Raw genomic sequence first — 19214 nt, forward strand, 5'->3', positions numbered from 1 at the left:
TCATCTTAAACAAGCTCAGTGCTTAATGAGTCTTCCAGTTTAGCAGACCTTGTATTGTGAATTTGTACCTCAATGTACTGTTGTTCTAATTACAAACATTTATATGCAGTGTACATGTAGGCAAAGGTAGCTTGGTGTCTCTCTCTCTCTCTCTCTCTCTCTCTCTCTCTCTCTCTCTCTCTCTCTCTGGCAGAAAACACGTGCACACACGCATGCACAGTTGTCTTTTATCATTCTTTAATTACTTTATGCTCAAGGCGGTGTCGAGGCGGTTTTGTGTGACAGTGAAGCTTAATTCATCACGACACGTTGTCAGCTTGTACATCAGTTCTTTGCTAATACCGTCGTGCAACATAGCATAAGAGAGGAATATACATGATGAGATGGAAGAGGAAGTACTGTACACACTACCAGTCCATGTGACACCTTATATTTAACCACTTCATCCATTTTAACTTCATATAATTGGTCACAACTCATTATAAGGTAAAGTAAGTAAGCCTTGCTGAGCCATGTGGCCCATAGGGCAGGAGCCTATCTCCTGTTTCTGTAGCATGAGGCAGCTTGATGAACAAGTACATTCCACAGCCAGCCATTTTTCAGGAAATGAAAAAGAGTTAGGAGGTTTTCTTCATCATTGATAAGAACAGCCAAATGGACCTCCAAGCTCACAATGAGGTTGGAGGTCAAAAGGGGGTGGAGCCTGGAGTCAGCAAAGCCAGCTAACTCCACCCCCCTTTGCTGGAGGATCCCAACGACATACAAGTTCAACCCCTGGACATGACGCTAGTATCTCGTAGGGCAGACACTCTAACCACAAGCCCACTGACTGAGCTGGTTACTCTTTATAAGATGGCACCATTGTCTACTCACTCTGTGTGTCGTTGGTGGGCTAATGGACAGTTCAGAAACCTGCATACCACTGACATCATCGGGTGGGGATTCCGAGATAATAGAATAACTACAGCCCTTGTCTAGAAATAATGACATGCCCAAAATAGGGCCACTTTCAGGTTGAAAGTGGTTAACATGCTCTTTGCTTGCTTGGACAGAGATAACAGCAGTAGGGGAAACAGGCAGACAGCTTCCAGATCGCCAGGGACTGATACGGGACACTAATGAGGTCACAAGGCCACTGTGCAGCCAGCATCAGGCCAAGGAAACAGTGTTGCCAGATTTGGCAATAGAAACAAGCGGGCCAGGTCTACGAAAACAAGCCCCAAAGAAGTGACCAGTTTTTACACTTGAACCCTATACATTGACTATTTGAAAATAGACGATCTACAAGCTCACAACGCGTCACAGCTTATAGATCTACACTTTTTAAAGAAAATCTAGACAAAAATGTGAAATATTTAGTATGTTTCAAACATTTTAACAACACAAATCCAGACCACACTTTGAGTGCTGTTCTTATTAATGCTGTTTTTAAATTCAGGGAGGACCATTGTAATTGTGCTGTTGTCTAGCAAAGCAGTACAATGACAACAAGAAAAAGTGTTCCTCGGAGCACAGGTCTCCGCCAGGTCAGGTAGGTTATTGTGGGCCAGCAATGTTTGAAATGCGCCAATCAGGATGGAATATGAAAAATCAAACACATCCGTCTTGATCAAATGACTATAGAGATAATGTGTACCTATTTGTGTTTGGACAAAATCTGTAGGAGTAATATTAAAAAAGATTGTTTAGCAAAAATATACCTCATGGTGGCGCTATAACAGGACAATGTGAAAAGTGTGGCATGTGTTCCTCGGCCTAGTGGCAATGTGCGTGCAAAGTTTCATGGCAATCGCGTTCATGATTTGAGGCATTTTGTTCAAAATGGACCACTCCTGCAAACTTTGGAAGCTAATCTTAGGCAATCAGGATGGAATATGAAAAATCTGAAAGACCCATTTGGTTTAATGACTATGGAGATAATGTGTACCAATTTGCGTGATGTTTGGACACAGTCTGGAGTGATATCAAAAGATGTGTTTTGCAAAAGGCTAATTCGGGGCAGAGGTTCTGCTCTGGCATCCAGGGAGTGTGTGTGTGTGTGTGTGCACAGTTTTGCTGCGATGGGGCCAACGGTGTGGAGATTAACTGATCACAGAGTAGCCAATTATGTTTACCCTTTTCTTTCTCCATAATTTAGCTCTTATGCGATGAAATTCCTCCACACATATTTCTGTGTTGCTGCTGCTGTTGTATCCTACTGGCTCACCTGCCATGAACAACATACAACATTATTTAACATTTATCAGATAATTGGCTCAGGAAAATAAAATAAAACGTATATCATACTGTACTCACTACACAGTCAGAAACATACTCTGTGCTCTTCAGGTACCACAATAAAATTATAATTGTGCACATCCAAAAACAAGTTATGAAGTTTAACAGATAAGACAGCATGGCATCTTCTCTTTATAATCATGAGCTTGTAGATCGGCTATTTGTACTTGTGGTACGAGAAGCATATGGGGCTTAAGTGGTTAGCGTGTGTTTGAGGAACTACTGCTTGTCTGTGTTAATCATTGATGCCGTTCTAACACAGGTACAAGACAGCATGGAAGATTCTCTATAGAATCAGAACATGAGTTAATAACAGAGGAGGGGTGATGATTAATTGAACAATGCTTTGTTTACATACATCCCTCTAAAACCCATAATGAACACCGGCTCTCAAATAACAGCCCGTCTTCCTTTTAGTTGCCAGAAACATCTTCAGTGTTTGACACAAAATAAATAAATGACAGTCCTTAACCCATTAAAACAGCGACAGCATCTGTGTCACTTTATATTGTTTTGCGTTGGCTATTCAAAAATAGCAGATATACACAGATATACACTGTATGCCGCGCTGCAAGCTTGTACATCTGCTATTTTAGAAGGCATATGGAAATGCTCCATATTGCAAATTTTACTAGAGTAAAAGTACAAAAGTATTAATCTGAGTTCCCAGAAGTTTTCGCCAGCTCTCACATACAAACGGGAGGGGCGAGGAACTTCTGGGCCAAAACCCCTGTATTTGTGGGCGGGATGTAACTTACGCTCAGAATCTGAGCGGACACGCCTCTTACGGTCTGAGAGCTGTGCAACTCGTCTAAACAGTCCAACGAGAGGCAAACAGCAGTACACAACAATGGCGGCCGCAATTTCTCAAGGAGAAATTGCTTCCCGTCGCTCCTATTTCCATGCAACACCCACTGCATGTGGATCCCGCCCCCTTTTCTTCATTGGCTATTGATTTGAATCAGAACTCAGTGGCCGCGCCCCGCTGTCCCAGACAGCAGGGGCTAGTCTCCCAGACTACAAAAGTATTGGCATCAATTATACTTAAAAGTGCCAACAAACTATGTGCAGAATGTCCCATGTCCCCAAACGAGCCACTCCTGCAAACTTTAGATGCCAATCTTAGCCAATCAGAATGGAATATGAAAAATCAGACAGATCTGTCCAAAATCTGTAGGAGTTGTATAATTATATATAATATAACACACACACACACGGACACACGGACGGGCGGACGAACAGGGGCCAAAACATAGTCTCGGCCCCGCCTTCAGCCTAGCGGAGACAATTACTATCCAAGTGGATCAGATTAATTACATAATGTTTACTGAGATAATTCTATGATTGGATATCAAAGTGATCACAATCCTGTTTTGTTTTTGTTTTGTTTTGAACTCAAAATCCAAGTCTGATCCACTGAAGTTTTGAAACTCTTGGGCCTTAATTGAGGAAAGACAGTTGTTGATGTATGACTATTATCTAGTTTTCCATTTCCTTTACTCCACTCTCATCTTCCTCTTGCTATTCAACTCACAACTCTCTCACTCACTCGCCTTTCATTGCTCCTTCCCTCCCTGGCATTTATAACCAACTCTCTCTCTCCTCTGACCTTGTATCTCCATATTTCCATTTTCTATTGAATATGTCTGAGTTTTCTCTGTCCTCTAAATCGTATGTTAATATGAATGTATTTAAATGTTTATTCCTGTTGATTATTATGTTGTGTATCTCGACTACATTGAAAATGAGGGCCTGCCCCTCAACGGTACTTCGAGTTTAAATAAAGGTTATGATGAACTACAGTGAGAGACCTATTGGAAAGCAACTTCTTTTTAGACATGCAAGCTTTCCACCCGACACCAAGGATATGCATCTACCTCTCTCTCTCCCTCTCTCTCGTCGTGCGTCCAGAGAACGGCGGCCGGCGCGCCACAATCGCGACTTTCAGAGCCCAAGCCACCGAGGTCGTTTCGGAGCAAACACCGTTTTTCAAATCTGACAGACATAATTAATCACTATAGCTACCTCTCTCTCGAGTTAGAAAACTCCTGCAAAGTACAAAGTCAGACAGACGGAGGGAGAGAGGAGAAAAGGAGATCAGAGTGGATTTTAAATGAGACATCCGTCCAGAAATGGGCACGAATGGCTGGATTTCTAAATAGAAGACGTTGTGATGATGAATGATGATGATCAGACTCCTCCGGGCCGTGTGCCCACGTCAGTACTAAATCATTACACAGCGACTTTGACGGCTGCACCCACTGCTGACACAGCTCTTGGTAGGTAGGCATGATATGCGGGTATGTATGTGTGTGTGTGTGTGTGTGTGTGTGCGCGTGCGTGCGTGCGTGCGTGCGTGCGTGCGTGCGTGCGTGTGTAGGAAGGTAGGTAGGTAGTAATGTTATGTATGTCATTGGTTCTCAAAGTGGGGTCCGGGGACCCCCAGGGGTACTTGAGGGGGTTCCAGGGGGTCCCCAGCTATGGACCCTAACGGGTCCATTTGGTTCCATTTGGACACTCTCAGAGTTAAATTAACATTGATTTTACAATATGAATTGGGGTCCCAGAGATATAAATGCCATTAAATGGGGTCCGTAGCCCTAATGCATGTCACACTGGGGGTCCTTGAAATTAAAATGGTTGAGAATCACTGCTAGAGCCGTAAAAATCTTCTCTTATGGGGTCATATCTGGCATATCTTTTAAAATGGGGGTCCGCGGGCTGATAAGTGTCAATTTGGGGGTCCTTGACATGAAAAAGTTTGAGAACCACTGATGTATGTTATGTATGTAGGTAAGGAAGGTAGGCAGGCAGGTAGGTATGTATGTATGTATGTCGGTAAGGTAGGTAGGTAGGTAGGTAGGTAGGTAGGTATGTGTATGTATGTATGTATGTATGTATGTATGTATGTATGTATGTATGTATGTAGGTAGGTAGATACGTAGGTTGTTACCATAGCTGAATGGTTAGAGAGCCCGCCTGGGGAGCAGGAGTCCCCGGTCGTCCCAGGCCTGGCCAGCAATGTGTCGAATATGACCGGTTGAAGTGTCTTTGAGCAACAACATACACAGTATCTTTTTATATGTCAGTGTTTGGCTAATGTGATTACATGGAAAGAAAAACTATCGACAGCATGTGGCGGCAGGGAAACGTGTCAGCATGATGCCAGTAGTTCCACTGAAACACGTTAAGCCAGGCTTTATGAGGACTGTGTGAACACACACACACACACACACACGCACACACACACACACACACACACGCACGCACGCACGCACACACACGCACACACGCACGCACGCACGCACGCACGCACACACACACACACACACACACACACACACACACACACACACACACACACACTCACACACACGCGCACACACGCACACACACGCACACACACGCACACACACACGCAGTGATGCTATGCTCATTTGAGAAGTGGTTGCTCTCTATTTTAATGACGTGACGCGCACGTCGCTTAACACCTACAGTACAGGTCACACAATGGGCAATTGATATGCATATAGGCTAATTCCTATGTTAATGTACCTGGCGTGAGTCGGGAGCCTTTGTAAACTTTGATGAAGTGTGAATTTAAAGTAGTTTTAAATCTATGCGTGTGCCTGCGCGTCCCCCTGGCCAAATAAGTGGTTGCTTGGCGTGCAACCCCGTCCACTGAGCATTGCACCCCTGCACACACGCACACACACGCTTCCATTCCCAACGTGCTGCCACCACAGCCACCATCTAAGGCTATTAGCAGTGTGTATTTGATGAGTGCATTTCTGTGGAAGCACATTCCATCAGCGCTCAGAGGAATTTGGACTTTATTAAGCAATCCTCTTCCTGCAAGAGTCTACAGGCTGCTCCAGCCTGGACTAGACTGAACTCTGCTCACACACAGCTAAAATCACTACAGGTAGGGCTTGGGATCCTTGTAGGATTTTGACAATTGTGGTTCCTCAACGATTCCCACTTAACGGTCTGATTCCTAAACGGTTACTTTAACAATTTCTATATATTTTTAAAAAATATATAAAAATGTGCCATTTTTTGATGAACATAAATTCCGGGACGTAAATGAAACGCACGCATGTGCGCGTCCGTGCCCGTCCGTGCGCGTCCGTGTGAACTGTTCGAGTGAAACCGAATGGAACCGAGTGCAGCCGACAAAAATGGAACGAGCCACCATTGTTTTCTGCTGCGCTGTTTTTACCTTTTACTTTCGGTTTTAAAACGCTCTCAAACGTCTTTTTTGAGGGACGGAATTTACTTTTAAGATATCGTTTGGATAGAATTTAGTTGTTTAACTTCATATATGTGGTCAATTTATCATGAGAGAGCCTATTTAAAAATACAAATTCAGAGAACCGGCAGCGGCGGGCAGTGACACGCATTGTATCCGAATAAAGCAACCTATTTTCGGCATGGCCCGTTCAGAAGTCCCCCCTGCGTCACCCGTTTTTACGTTTTACGTTACGTTTTTGTTTCCCTTTCCCTCTATGGCACATATTATGAACTGAATGAACTGAATTTGTTATCAATGTGCAGAAAAACCAATAAAACAAAGTTTGAAAATCAAGATCTCTGAACTTGCCTAGAATCCCTTTAAATATTAGTAGATGCCGGTTGCGGTTTATTGGGCTTGTTTCTAAAGTGTAGTTGCTTATTTAAGCTTGTTTCCTAATGTTGTTTAAACCAAGTGGTTCACAAACATTTTAATGTCAAGGACTATGTATTTGGCCGTGGAACCCCATTTGTTGTTCATAAAGATGTGTGTTGTTTAAAAACAACACACATACAAGGTTGCTGGGCGCTGTTGGAGGGCGCTGTTGAAGGGCGTTCGAGGGCACTGTTCTGCAGATCTGCAAGCTCACAACGCGTCACGATGCGATGCGTTGTGAGCTTGTAGATCGGCAATGTTCAAATAGCCAATGCATACCGGTTTAAAGTGCTCATGTGGCCCATTGTCGCTTCTTTTGGGCTTGTTTTGACCTGGCTGCTTATTTCTCTCGCAAGATCTGGCAACGCTGCTGGCTACTACCGGTCCTGCAGCTGTGCAGCTGCAGGCCACAGGGAAGCACTGGGATGGACCACTTATGTTTTATGCAATTAAAGCTGATCTCCAATCATTCATCTCCATCTGCTCCGATGGGAACATGTTTAAATGTTAATAGCATAGCTGTAGCAATCAGTGCAGATGCTTCAACTAACAGGCTATGCTCAGAGCAGAAGAAACGTTGAGGTTTTTGGTTAGTTTGGAAAGGAAAATAAATACGTAATTTCCACCATTTTTATTGCACCAATCGCCATAATACAAACTTCAAGTTTCACCACTTAAACCCTGTAGACGTGGTTGGCCGATATACCCCAGGGGTATATACTAGGCACCCATATTTCCCCCTCTATACCGAAACTATTTGAAGAAAAAAAAATCTACAAGCTCAGTGTCGTGAGCACACACACACACACACACACACACACACACACACAGCAGTATGCTACACACAGTAGCAGCTACAGCTGTGACCTTGTCTAGTGAAACAACCCCTACACACACACAGCAGCTAAACAAAGAGAGAACCCACAGCCCCCACCCAATGCTATAGCCTATATATATATATATATATATATATATATATATATATATATATATCCTGAAATTCAACAGATAGTCATTAGCGTCCAGCGCCACTCCATTCTATACACCCTCCTCCATGATAATGGTCTTCATTTCACCGTGGCCAGTCATTCCTAAATAGCTGGAAGAATGGAAGAACATGGAAGAATGTAAAAATGGAAGAATGGCCACGGCTGAATGGAAAATCAATGGAAGTAGTACAAATATAGAGCGGTGGTCAGATAATGGCTTTTTGTGTCGCTAAGGTACATGCGTCCTAATAGAATACATCATGTACGTTTATCTGCTCTGCTGCTGACAAGCACATTATAACAGCCAACAGCTATGTCTGCACCAAGACACTTTGTTCTATGGTCGCTAGATGAAGCTGTGTGTGTGTGTGCGCGTGCGCTTTGACATCCCATTAAACTAGTAAGACCTGAGGCCGATTCTACAAATGCCTACTCAATCAGTAGTAGATTTTTCAAAAATAGCAGATGTACAAGCTCGCAGCGCGGCACAAAGTGACGCGCTGCGAGCTTGTACATCTGCTATTTTTGAATAGCCAACGCAAAAATCTAAATTGATGCTGCTTTCCCGGTTTTAATGGGTTAAGGCATGGTTCTCAATTGGTGGGGGGGGGGTCCTTGAGGGGGTTCCAGGGGGACCCCAATCTAAATGATTGATAGTTGGGAACCAAATGGACCCTTACGGGTCATTAACTTCGACAGTGTCCAAATTATTACACTGTCAGAGTTAAATTAAGGCTGTCGATTTTACATTGCTAATTGAGATCCCAGAGAAAAGAAAAATGCTTATCGAACTATCGAAATTAAATGAATTTATCTTTATGATTAAGATGTTTTTCCCTACATTCCTACAGTTGCCACCCGATCTAACATGTTAATCTTAATCCCAGTAAAAAAAAAAGAAAAGTGAACACAGGACGTACCAACCCACCCACCTATCTGCCTCCACGCCGAAAACAGCCAATCTCCAAGCTCTCTGAACTCCGATAAGGTCTCATTCAACCATCCCGCTCACGTCCGCACTGCTGCCAATCTCCCGCCACAGACCCGTCTGCTCACAAATTGGTTTTGTTCACCCTGAAACCCCTTCCTGTAAAATATTGCGCTCACATTCAAACGTCTTCTATTCAGTGCTATAACGGATCTGAAAAGCCTGGATGGAGTGGAGGAAAATGGCCCCCGGCGGGCAGATTACATGTACTGTATGACTCACGTTTACAGAAGCGGCCGTTAAACACACACTTGTCAGAGAAATGCTGCAAAGAAAAATGATGATTCATCCGACAGTATGTCGTCCCTGTCCAAAACCGTGAACCGTTTCCCTAGGGATCCAGTGTAGGTATTATTTAGTCACAGGCTGTTGTTAACTCTTTGTCTTGGTCCACAGTGGCAAACACGAGTTTGACGAGTGAGGTGTTTTCAGTTGTTTTCCACTAGAGGGCGCTCTTCCGCAACCTCCACTTCCTGGTTAGCGTATTTGGAGAAACGGCTGTATCTTGAGTTCCTTTTTTTCCCCCTGCATTTTTGACGAGACGTGCTATTTTCAACGGCCTATAACAAGCGAACGAGGGGTCGCGGTGACATTTTTTTTTCTTTTTTTTCCCGCGGAAGCACAGTGAAAGCCTCTGTGTTTAGAAACTTTTGGGGGATCGATCATACTGGAGATAAATATTCTGTGACTAGTTGAAAAATCGCTGGCATTATTTATTTATGTATATCTGGCAGTCAAAGAGTTAATACTTTTCATTGGTACAACATTTATAAAAACCCACAGACACACTTAAAGGACAACTTTGTTTTTTTACAACCAAGGTTTATATTTTAGCTTGTAATTAAAGTAAATAAATGATGAGTGTAATTTTTTTTTCATTTACTGCTTTCTATAGTTTTAGCATTTTTTGCGATATTTTTTACAGTGGGCGGGGGCATTCTGTCCGGTGGCTAAATATGCCTTTTTTACACAATAAAAAAGGTTCGGCTGTCTGAGATGGCCAGATGTGAGTTATTGGGGGCTAGAAGAGCTACTGTAAATAATAATAAAGAAAACGCCGGGTTAATGTGTTAAAAAAAATACATATTTAGCCACCGGACAGAATGCCCCCGCCCACTGTGAAAACACTGTAAAAAAGATTGTGAAAATTGCTAAAACTATAGAAAGCAGTAAATGAAAAAAAAATTACACTCATCATTTATTTACTTTAATTACAAGCTAAAATATAAACCTTAGTTGTAAAAAACCAAAGTTGTCCTTTAACCACTTTAGCTTTCACTTTAAAAACAAATCTAATTATAGGGAACACAGCTGTAGATCGGCTAATTTAACTACTTTTGTGCGATAGACAGCCTCATACTGTATACAACCAAGTAGGGCGTCGCTTATAGAATTACGGAGATACAAGGTTTCCGGCGACAGCGATGATATTCATGTCATACTCTAGCACTGTGTCGGCGAGTAAAGCCTGTGTGAAATTGTAGATGACCTCCTGCTGCTTAATTAATAAGATAAACCACTCAGTGTGAGTTGGTTCAGTGACCTTGATGAATACATGTGTCAACGAAAGACCATTTGCTATTCCCTACTTCAGTGGTTCCCAAAACTGCGGGTAGGGACCCCCAGGGGGGTCCGCACATGATTTTGGGGGGTCCCTAGAGACGATTAGCATCGCTTTGCGACGTGTCGTGAGCTTGTACATCGTCTATTTTCAAATTACAAAAGTGCATGTACAGTATATAGGTATGTGGTTTTGTAATGATAATAAAATCTACAAAGGAAAGTTTTCCAATAATTGTAGTGGAGTAAAAGTACAATATTTCCCTCAGAGCTGTAGTGGAGTAGAAAGTAAAAGTATTGTCAAGTAAAAAAGAAAAAAAAATGCACTCAAGTACAGTACTTGAATAAATGTACTTATAGTTACTTTCCACCACTGCAAAATCCCAAACAATATCTAGTCTCACAATGTCCATATCATATCCATACATTGCCCAACCCTTCTACTTCTGCTGTGATGTATATAAACGTGTAATGACATCCTATTGTTATTGTTACTGGTGGAAATCTGGCTGCTCGTGCACCGTAGCACCACGGTGACACAGAACTCTGACGTCTATTAGTGCACGTGTGTGTGTATGTGTGTGTGTGTGTGTGTGTGTGTGTGTGTGTGTGTGTGTGTGTGTGTGTGTGTGTGTGTGTGTGTGTGTATGTGTTCATCCTCTAAGAGGCTCAGTGCTGCTCAGGTGAACGTGAACTCTGACCTGAGAGACAGATTCAGCACAGAGAGAGAGAGAGAGAGAGAGAGAGAGAGAGAGAGAGAGAGAGAGAGAGAGTGAGAGTGAGAGAGAGAGAGAGATGGTAGGTGAGGTTAACCCATGAAGATCTGAGGACGATTCTACAAATGCCTTCTAAATCAGTAGTTCTCACACTTTCAAGATTTTCAAAAATAGCAGTGCGTCACTTTGTGCCGCAACAACAGTTGATGGAACCTTTGCCAACAAACAAGGTGCCACAGCCAAGAAGACACGTTTTGCGAGCTATACAGTGTTTTTTTTAAATACACATTTCGAGTGACAAGGCCCCGTGACAAGTCCCCCCCCTTAACGAGCCCCGTCAGACACACAGCCTCGCCGGGCAGCAGAGGTCAGAGAGGTCAGGACATGAAACATGTTGTCTTGTTGTCTTGTTGTCTGCCAGGGGACCAAGAGAGGCGGCCGTGTCCCCAGGGAGGTCATCGCTGCCTTTGTGGGGGATGGAAGGTTTATCCATCACTTCTTAACCCATTCAAACCAGGGAACGCATCTGTGTCATTTTAGATTTTAGCTATATGTTTAACCCCTTTAACCATTATTATATTATATTATACCATGGCTATTCAAAAATAGCAGATCTACAAGCTCATGGCGCGTCACTATATAATCTTAAAAAATAGATAGATAGATAGATAGATAGATAGATAGATAGATAGAGATATATATAGATATAGCTAGCTTCTGGGGGTCCCTGGAACAAAATGTTTTGAGATGGGGGGGTCTGCGGCCAAATATGTATACTTTTGGGAGGTCCTTGAAATTTTGAGAACCACTGATATCGCAACATTCGTTTTTTAAGAAAACCGATTCAGAAGACATTTGTAGTAAAATAGCAGATATACAAGCTCATAGCGGTGGCAGAGAGTGCCGCGCTGTGAGCTTGTCGATCTGCTATTTTATAGAAAAATCGTGAAAAGTTGTGCAAATCTTAGAATGATGTATTTTTTAAAGTGAACATTTGTAAAATAGTTTGTTCCAGGGACCACCCCCAGAAGCAAAGATTTGACTTACAAATGTTTGCTTTAGAAAATATACTCGGTGCCGCGCTATGAGCTTGTATATCTGCTCTTTTTGAATAGCCCAAATACATCTAAAATGACAGAGATTCGTTCCCGGATTGAATGGATAAACCCATTGATACCTGGAACGCATCTGTGTCACTTTAGATGTCTTTGGCTATTCAAAAATAGCAGATATACAAGCTCATAGCGCGGCACCGAGTGCCGCGCTACGAGCTTGTAGATCTGCTATTTTTGAAAAATAGTGAAAACATTTTTTTTATATTTTTTTCCGAATTTGTTTTAGGATTTAGATTTCTTTTAGACGCGGCCTCAGGTCTTAACACTGGCATGACTGGGGTTTCATTATCCTACACACAGCCTGCTAAACGATCAATTTGATCTAGAAATCAAGCTCTACGATTGGTTACTGTCTCACCTCTTTGCACCAGACTGACTGACACCTTCTCACCCACCCAGTGGGGGCCCCCATTGTCTTTTAAATAGCCATTCAACTCCACTCTGCTCAGTCAGTTAGCTCACTCACTCACATGTTGTTGCAGGCAGAAACATTATAAAATAACTAGAGTTTCGGGGGGCTACGCCCCCCTCAACCCCAGCCGCGCACGGGGCCCAGCCGTGTGTATATTGGGGGACCCAAATCGCCGGAGTGAAACTGTGGAAAAGTTTTTTTGAAAAAGGAAAAAATTTGAAGAAAGAATATTTCTTATGTTTCAGGGGGTCCACAGGGGGTCCGCGGACCCCCTGATGGTCCACTGACCCCCTGTGGAGTGTTGGGACGCGCGGGGACACCCCTGGAACATTGCGGACCATTTCGGTGTTTTTTTTTTTTTCATGAAGGTGGTTGCTTGTTTCTGGTGCAGGCTGTGCAAACCTGGCAACCCAGCGCATGCTGCCGCACGTTTAAGTGGCGTAGCGTCATGAGGGTCAGTGGGGCCGTGGCTCGGTCAGTGAAGACCCTGTAGTGCGGATGATATGTGGCATAGAGGGGCAGATTGTAAATCCACAGAGGAAACATCCGTGGGCTACCATTGGTTCAGCGATGTGTGCGGTCGCCCTGCGGCCCCTCCTCCTCCACCAATGTGCAGTATTGAGAGCCCTGACGTCACAACAATTGGAGCGATGGGCACTGCACTGTGGTTGGTTAGGGTACACCTAGGGCCCAGGTAGAACCCAGTTAAAGCCTGCATGGGCAAACCCAGTTAGGACCCGCCTTGGTCCCACATAAACATGGCTAGTTGGGGCCCACCTAAGGGCCAGGTAGAAGCTACTTATAGCCTGCATGGGCATCGCAGTTGGGACTGAAGTGGATGCCGCTGACATTGCTGACATGGGGTCCATATGGTTTAGCCCACCTTGAAACCATATGGGAACTACGCTGGCATGCTGGCTGTAATGCAAACGCTGCATCATACCTGCAGTGTGTAGTTTGATGTTGTGTGTGTAGCAGATATACCTGCAGTGTGTAGATCAATGTCCATAGGAAAGTCAATGCCCAGCAGTGTTTTTTTTCCCCAGCAGAGTTTCTAGTGTCTCTGTGTCTCTCTGGAAGAGGTTGCACATGAACTCTGCAGCCGCACTGAGGCGCTCCAACACAAACACTCTGACATTAAGCTGCTTCACACAACAAACATCAGCACCACGCTGCTGTTTGTCCAAAAGACACAATATCTGCTCTCCCACCGACGTCATGTGTTCATTTATCGACAGCCGTACAGACTCCTTTTGACAGATTTTACGTCGTTTATGCAGCTCTCACTGACTCTCCACATCGGGCTGTTATTTTGCTGCGATCAAGTCAACGATGTGAGAGATTAGCTATCACAGACGGACGGACAGGGGGTGAAACATAGTCTTGCGCCATGCCTTTCGGCCTGGCGGAGACAATAAAAAACCGAAAGTAAAGGAAATGGCCATTTCTGCAACAGAAGTAGTCAATAAACTATGCTATGAAAACATGGGCCACATTGGCAAAGAATGTAAGAAAGAGGCAATCATGTAGAAAATAGCCGATCTCCAAGCTTACAAAGCCTGTGAACGTGAGGCGTTTCGAGCTTGTAGATCGGCTATTTTCACAATATTTACTTGTGGAACGGAGTCAAACAGAATGGGGGGGTCCCAGATCAAGTACGTGTATTTGGGGGGGGGGGGGGGGGGGGGGGCGTGAAAGGGTTGATAAACACTGCTGTAATCGGAGCGAAATTATCTGAAATTACTACATGACCATAATGCAGCCTAATATGCGTTGCACGGGGCGGTCCTGCCATTACGTTAGTTACTGTAGTTGCTGTGGAGCTATAAGTTCTCCAGAAGACACACACAAACATACACCATCTACAATGGACGAACTGAGCAGCAATATAGACATTCACCACACGAACGTGCATTGTTGACAAAGTGATTGCACAGCCGCTGCAGGCATGACAACCAGGTTAGCGTTAGCGACATGCCAGCTATCACAGCGCCCTGTCCGTCGTGCTGCAACTGCGTGTGATGGCTACAGCAGTAACAGCAAGCTGTCTGCGATGCCATTGTCTGGAGACTGCTCTTAGCGTGACACGACCAATGAGAGTGAGCGCTGTAGTTGTTGCTAAGATACGGTGGCGTCTCTGCCCCATAGCTTGTAGATCTCTCACACATGATTGGCGTAGGCTGCGTTGCCAGGTCTGACTTTGTGTCTAAGCAATGGTCGGCTGATTTTTGCGCGCCTTTGGGCTCGTTTGCATTGTGCGCACGGCTGCGCTTGTTTAGCGTACGTCAGCGCGACGTGGCAACGGACGTGGCAACGTGAAAGGTGATTGGCTGGTGAAAAGAAACACCCGACGTTACACCAGAAATGGTGCCTGGAGAAAATGGTGACCAAAAAAAAAGTTTGGAAAAAAAGGAAAAAAACCCCGCAGCGGCTGCGTGCTGTTGTGGTGATGAGGTCGTGCGCACGGTAAACGGTACGAAGCTGCCTCCCTTTCCGTTTTGTCCGACATTTGGTGAGTAGAATTAATTATGTTGCGCGGTGGAAAAGGTGTATTGAGCAGTGAGATGTCCCCTACGCGAGGCGTAAATTCAGCGCGGCCGGCGTGGCGAGTCAGTTGGCGACATGTGGTCTGGCGGTGCGTTGTTTAGTCGATAACAGAGCTGTGGGGTGTGGACACCGAGGGTGCGGAAGTTGGTCGGCATTTATATAGTTAGATAATTTAGTAGTCATGGTAACTGCAGATTCTGTAAAATGTTTATAAAAAAGCGTATAAAACAGTGCAATCTGTAGCGTCACATTAAACTCTTGAGGGAAACATGGAGCCTATATGCACGCTGAAGCCACTGTGAAAGTTGAAATGGGTTGCCAAATCTTGAGAGAGAAATAAGCAGGCAGGTCTATGAAAATGTTACTGCGTGCGTTTTGCCCTGAGAAAACAGTGAGACATGAAGCAGTAGGCTAGTGTGTATTTCTGTCTGTCTCCTATATGTCATCATGATTTGTGATTTGTGTATGTGGGGATCTCATTTTTACTTCCATGTACTGTTTTTCTGTTTTTTTGTCTTATTTAATACAGTACATTAATCAATCAATATTTGCGTGTCAGTGTGTTTGTCAGTAGATATTGTTATGAGAGCTAAAGTATACAATTCCATTTCCAAGGCCATGAAATAAAATATGTAGCCTATTACAATAATAAGTCCGTGGATATGCTGGGACCGAGAGCAAGCGGCGTGGAGGAGTTGTTGTTGTGCATTGATCACACAGACCCGACGTTTAGCCCTGGTTCAGAGCGTTAGTGAGTTCTCTCTAACGCTCTGGAAGAGCCCTCGCTCTGCGCTTGTACAAGGAATTCCAGTGCCCTGCCAGCGTTCAAGAGTAGTGAAAATAAACTAAACCATTTCGCTACTCACCGAAGCAAAGGCTGTTTTGTGTTGTTGAAAGTTTATTCTCGGAGGTGGGAAGCCTCTCAGCACCCTCTGTAAAATACACTTTATGGGCAGAAAATAAAATATGTCAGCGAGACGGAAATTATTTGTATTTACTCCACAGTGCCCTCTACAGATTTTGGTTAATGGTAAGTCAAATACTCCAGATCTGTAGAGGGCACTGTGGAGTAAATAAAATAAATTTCCGTCTCGCTGACATATTTTATTTTCTGCCCAAAAAGTGTATTTTACAGAGTAGGTGGGGTGCTGAGAGGCTTCCCACCTCCGAGAATAAACTTTCAACAACACAAAACAGCCTTTGCTTCGGTGAGTAGTGAAATGGTTTAGTTTATTTTCACTACACTTGAGCGCTGGCAGGGCAGTGGAATTCCTTGTACAAGCGCAGAGCGAGGGGTCTTCCAGAGCGTTAGAGAGAACTCACTAACGTGAAACATGGAGCCTATATGAACGCTGAAGCCACGGTCTAATTACGTGACTATCTCCATTGTCCAAAACACATGGATATCTCTTGACAAACCTATATTATATTATATAATATTCACATAATTGTCTGAGCGTAAAGCTCTCATTCTATCAGCTGTCCACGCTGACAGAAACGTCTCCTCTCTGTCCCTCTCTGTTCCTCTCCTCTCAGCGTAACAAGTGAACACATCGCTATGTTCCACAAATATGCTCATTCATGCTCTACTCCTGCGCTAAATATCTGATCTACAAACTACTTCCATGTACTGTTTTTCAGTTTTTTTGTCTTATTAAATAAAGTACATTAATCGTTTTTTCATTCGTTATTTTCAGTGCTTGTTTATAAAGTGATGTGATTGGTTTTATTATTGACTGCTTTATATATTTTATTTATATCTGCAAACTAACTAGTAACTAAAGTTACTATAGCCGACCTTGTTTATAAAGTGACTTTACAATGACTGAATTCGAAAAAGAGTATAGTAACTAAAGTTTTCAAATAATTGTAGTGGAGTAAAAGTACAAGATTTGCCTCTGAGGTGTAGTGGAGTAGAACATTATTACCATTATAATGTAATTATATGGGTAATAATAATAATAATAATAATAGAAAGACGTGAAAAACAAGCCCAAAGTCGCTTATAATAAGCAGACATGGCAACATAGACCCGCAGCGCATCAGTTCTCTGGTGCGCTGCGGGCCGCTCTGTGGGGGGTCTCGAGGTGTAAAGTGCTCTAGGGAGGGGGAGAGAGGGGGAGAGCGATCAATTTAGCCGAAATAAAACGGCTGGGATGGGATACATGGTATGTATTTCATATTTATAATGAGTTAAAAAAAAAAAAAAAAACGGAGATGGTTTGAAACATATATTTAGGAAAAGTCATGAAAGGGGAACTCTCTCAGAGCTTCCTGAGAGAAGTTAAGCCACTTTCAATTCTCAAAATCGGTCCCATTGATTGCTTAGTCACGCGAGTGTTAATGGGTTAAAACCTGTCCTGTACCCCCCCCCCCCCTTCCCCTCCCCCTCTCTCTCTCTCTCTCTCATCAGTCATCCAGGACAGGGACGGCATGTTGTCCCTCTTACCTTGGAGATATTGCTGGACCTGCTGGCAGAGTGACCCAGGGGCTTCTCATTCTGGAAGACAAAGCACAAAGGCAGACACACGTTAGAGACTGGGATCTATACATGTATTAGTTCAGCGATTCTCAACCTATTTTCATGTCAAGGACCCCCCCCCCAGTTTGATACCTGGATGTAAGGGTCCATTTGGTGAAACAAAAACATATGATCCACTGACGCTTCACTGCCTCAACAGCCAGTGTTGGGCAGCATAACTAGTTACTATAAGTAATACATCGATGCTGTCGGGCTGAAACTTCTTATCTCCATATTTTAACTTTTTGTGTTTTTTCGTAAATTAACGCCCTTCGTGATCATACTATAGAGCGTCACACAAAAGCATCAATAGTAGTAGATCTGCAAGATCGAAACCTTGCACATCTGCTACTTTTGCCAATTTTTTTTTTGGATCCTGAAAAGTAACTGTTTTGGACATATGAGGTTTCTAGCCGACAAAGACAAGACTGTAATATTATAACTTTACCCAGTAATAGTGTAATGTATTACAATGGCCAAAACCATTCTTAATATAAAAATGACTAATGCAAGTAATGCTGAGTTACTAATTACAATTAATGTAATTCGAACAGATCGATAATCTCTCAATGTGTTACGACGCAACACATTCTTAGATTTTAGATTGGTTCTTTTTAAGCGTGTGAACCTCTTGCTAAATGATTGGGTAGCAAAAGTAATAGAGTAATATGACTTGTAATGTACTTTTGATACAAAGTAATATGTAATATTATTACTTTTTAACCCATTAAAACCGTGAAAGCGTCTGTGTCATTTTGTATTATTGCGTTGTGTGAAAAAATAGCTGATATACAAGCGTGTCACTTTGTGCCACGCTTGTAAATCTGCATTTTTTATCATTTTAGATTTTTTTTCGTGTGAGATCTACTGATTTAGAAGGCACGTGTAGAATCTGCCTCTGGCCTTATTTAACCGAGTAATAAGGAACTAGTAACTCATTACTCTTAAAGTCTGCGTCATCAGTCCAGAACAGAACAGAACAGAACAGTTACAACACAACAAGGCTACCAAAACACACACACAGTGCTTCTTTCAAACAGCAGTGATGTAAGAGTTCCGCTGTGTGTGTGTTTGCTTGCACCAGGCCGGGGTGTGTGTGTGTGTGTGTGTGTGTTAGTTAACCCATTGGTTCTCAAATTGGGGTTCGGGGACCCTCAGGGGTCCCCAGCAAAATGTGTTAATAAAGCGTCACAATAATTTTAACCACATTATCCATATTTTATACTTTGGCTATTAAAAAATAGCAGATATACAAGCTCATAGCGCGGCACCGAGTGCCGCGCTATGAGCTTGTATATCTGCTATTTTTTTGAAAAATCTTGCAAATGTGTGCAAATCTTTACATTTTTTTTTTCTTTTTAAGGCGAACATTTTTAACTCAAATCTTTGCTTCTGGGGGTCCCTGGCACAACATATTTTC

At 43.2% G+C, this 19214-nt stretch overlaps 1 protein-coding gene across 2 annotated transcripts in view; it reads right to left on the bottom strand.

Moving 5' to 3' along the window:
• marchf8 (membrane-associated ring finger (C3HC4) 8) overlaps nt 1-19214 on the bottom strand; it is a 162155-nt gene that overhangs the window by 30102 nt on the left and 112839 nt on the right. For both annotated transcript variants that reach the window (XM_084075781.1, XM_084075782.1), the window contains one exon: nt 17723-17773. In XM_084075781.1, coding sequence (XP_083931907.1) covers nt 17723-17773 — 51 coding nt within the window. The remainder of the gene's footprint in view (nt 1-17722; nt 17774-19214) is intronic.

This window comes from Gymnoscopelus microlampas, assembly GCF_963454915.1.
Source record: "Gymnoscopelus microlampas genome assembly, chromosome: 13".
Taxonomy (NCBI): Eukaryota; Metazoa; Chordata; class Actinopteri; order Myctophiformes; family Myctophidae; genus Gymnoscopelus; species Gymnoscopelus microlampas.